Source organism: Malus sylvestris, chromosome 2 (genome assembly GCF_916048215.2).
Source record: "Malus sylvestris chromosome 2, drMalSylv7.2, whole genome shotgun sequence".
Taxonomy (NCBI): Eukaryota; Viridiplantae; Streptophyta; class Magnoliopsida; order Rosales; family Rosaceae; genus Malus; species Malus sylvestris.
In genome coordinates this window covers 35882984-35886001 of record NC_062261.1, presented here as the reverse complement: position 1 = coordinate 35886001, position 3018 = coordinate 35882984, and the positions used below count along the sequence as shown (strand labels likewise).

Sequence of the window (3018 nt, the reverse complement as noted above, 5' to 3'; positions counted from 1 at the left end):
ACAATTGCCTTTCCAGATCAAGATTTCAGAATATGACTTGGATCCTATAAATGGTTCTTTTTAAAAAAAAAAAAAAAAAAACGAGAACAGAATAAAAAACACAATACAGAATACAAAATCCAGACTTTGAAAATGAACACTAACAAACTAACTGTTAGGTAAGTTTACTGACAATACTTACTCGGATCACAAACAGTACTTTTGACAGTATAACCTCTTTGTACTCAGGGCTTCACAAGCCATGACGCTGTGTAGCCAGAGTCTCCTGTTGCAAACACAACCTTTGTTTCTCCACTCATTTTTTCTCTGTGTCTATCTCTAACAACTCCGTTACGTAAACGGTAGAGTTGATGTTTCTTAGGGTGGAAATTCACTGAAACTTCAGTTATGTGATCGGCACCCTTGTTTATTATGAACAAACACTTCGAGATCAACACCTCATCGTATTTGTTGCATAGAGATTAATTTCCAACATTTTATTTCACATTAATTGATTCAAAATTGAGTTTTGCCATGCATTTCTAAAATTTAAAACAAAAGAATTGAAATGAACTAATTTAAGAGAGTCTCAAGTCGTAACCGGAACAAATATTATTTACTGCAAATACAGTACTTTACCAGGAAATAAAATTCAACGGATTCAAACCACAGTATGGCCAAATATTTCCTTTGAGCATGTTTTCAAAATATTCGACCGACATGCATGTAAGTTGCACACTTCAGATATTGAGGAAGCCCTTCTCCTTGAGGCTTTCAATAGTGTCCTTGAGACTTGCTTCCAGAGGAAGGAAATTAATTCCCAAACTTTTTGCTTTCTCCTTTGACACTTGATACTTTGAGTCAGAAGGATTGCCAAACTCAGGAAGGCACAAAGTGGGGTAAAGTTGTCGTAAAATCTGTAGAGTATCGGGGCCGTCAGCTACTTGGCCAACTAAACAATATCTGCCATTAGCTGAAGGAACTTCGAATGCTTGAATATGGGCAGAGGCAACATCTCTAACGTCTACAAATGTATAATTTAGAAATGGTGTTTGGATACCTGAGCCCGAAAGAGAAACAAAGCACAGTGAATTGCTTGGGGATTTTTAAACGCAAAGGGGGTGAAAATTTGTCTATTGGCTAAGAACTCAAGAAGTAATTAAGTTGCGGAATTGTACCACTTATGATATTTGCAATCAGCTCCACGGAGCCATTAAGAGTTGGCTGTAAGAGTGGACCAATCACAATCCCTGGATTCATCGACACCAAGTCGATCCCATTTTCTTTTGCAAATTTCCAGGCAGCCTCCTCAGCTAAAATTTTGGAGAGCGGATACCATCTCTGAGCACATGATGAAGGAAGTTCTTATGTGATCAATAAATTGGCAGTCTTTTGAGTATTAGAAACACAATACACATCCAATGAATGTTGTTCTTTCTATTACAGAACTTCATCCATACACGTAACTGATGTAACTAGATTAAATCTTGTTGCTACTGATATTGAAATCAAACAAACTAACAACGAATACAAGGTGAAACTTGGGAGTATGCAAGCGTACCTGGTTCTGCTCACAAACAAGTGGATCTGAGTACCATGTTTCATCCAAAACCATATCAGAAGTTATCGGTGTTCTACTAAACGATACTGAAGACATAGAAGATGTTAAAACCACTCTCTTGACAGTGGGAAATTTCGCACATGATTTTAGAACATTCAGAGTTCCCTTCACTGCAGGCTCAACTATTTCTGCCTGAAATATGGAAAAACTTATCATTTCGATTTTTACATCGGAAGTCTTGAAACACATGATGGAATATTCAAAGCGTGAAGTGAAAAGGACAAACCTGTGGGTCAGTGGCTGAAAGTTGTACAGGCGATGCTGTATGAAAAACACCAACGCATCCATCAATTACGGGGTCGAAAGCTCCTTCTTCTAATAAACCTGCCTTGAACAAATGAAGCCTTTCTTTTGCTCCATCAAGTGAGAGCAAGTGCTCTGTTTTCTTTGGATCATCTGTGGCATTACACAAACAGAACTGGTGAGTTGAACTAGGATTACAACCACCCCACTGGACATACATTGAATTTTAAGCTGTCAAAAATATTAGCTATTGGGTGTCAAATACAATTGTCTCATGTCGGAGAAGTGAAAGTTCATAAGGGGTATATTAAACACTCGTTTGCTAACCATTTTGTTTTTAGGTTTTAGTTATCATTTTTGCGTTGGAGGTCGAGGAGAAATACATGAGAGAAATGAGGGATATAGAAGAGTGGAGCAAGAATGATGGGAGGAATGTAAAAGAAATGTACAAGGAAAGGCACACGAAGATTTTGTCTTCATTCATTCTTCTTTATATCTTCTCCCTCCATCTCAATACTTTATTTTTCCCTCGTTTCCATTTATACTTTTCTCATGTCACACACACAAAAGTCAAAAACTAGTAACAAAATTGTAATAAGACGGGCCATAAGTGGTAGTTCTCCCTAACTTGCAGTGAGGTGCTTTGAAATAAAATGGTGCAGATCCCACCTAGGATGCACCTAGATGCTGAAGTTAAGGACAACAATATTGTTGTAGGTCGGAAGAAGGTTATGAACTAGAAGTAATACTTACTTGGGTCGCGAACGGTAGCTCTGACAGTATAACCTCTTTGTAGCAAGAGCTTCACAAGCCACGAGCCTATGTAGCCGGAGGCTCCTGTTACACACACAACCTTCGTTCCCCCACTCATTTCTCTCTGTGTCTATCTCTTACAACTTCAGTTATATAATGGTAGAGTTGGTGGTTACTTAAGGTGGAAAGTTAGCTAAACAACTTATGTAATGGTCGAGTAGATGGTTTCTTATGGTGGAAATTTAGGTGAAGGGCTGGAGGTCTGGTGTAGGTGAAGTGGTTCTGTTGTGTAATGGAAATCATTGTTTACTATGCATATTGAAAAAAAATTAAAAACAATATGAAAGGAAAACGTTAATTATTATTTTATCTGGTTGGAAGTCATTGTTTATGTATCAAACTTTGGTTTAGAAAGGATCTGC

At 37.8% G+C, this 3018-nt stretch overlaps 1 protein-coding gene across 1 annotated transcript; it reads right to left on the bottom strand.

Annotated features, from left to right (window-relative positions):
- Nucleotides 1–576: 576 nt before the first annotated feature.
- LOC126597682 (phenylacetaldehyde reductase-like) lies at nucleotides 577–2734 on the bottom strand. The gene is made up of 5 exons (XM_050264496.1): nucleotides 2597–2734; nucleotides 1827–1996; nucleotides 1541–1732; nucleotides 1158–1320; nucleotides 577–1039 (listed from the first exon to the last, which is right to left on the bottom strand). Exons 1-5 carry the CDS (start codon nucleotides 2712–2714, stop codon nucleotides 720–722), a joined length of 963 nt encoding a protein of 320 aa, XP_050120453.1. The 5' UTR covers nucleotides 2715–2734; the 3' UTR covers nucleotides 577–719.
- Between the last annotated feature and the right edge of the window lie 284 nt (nucleotides 2735–3018).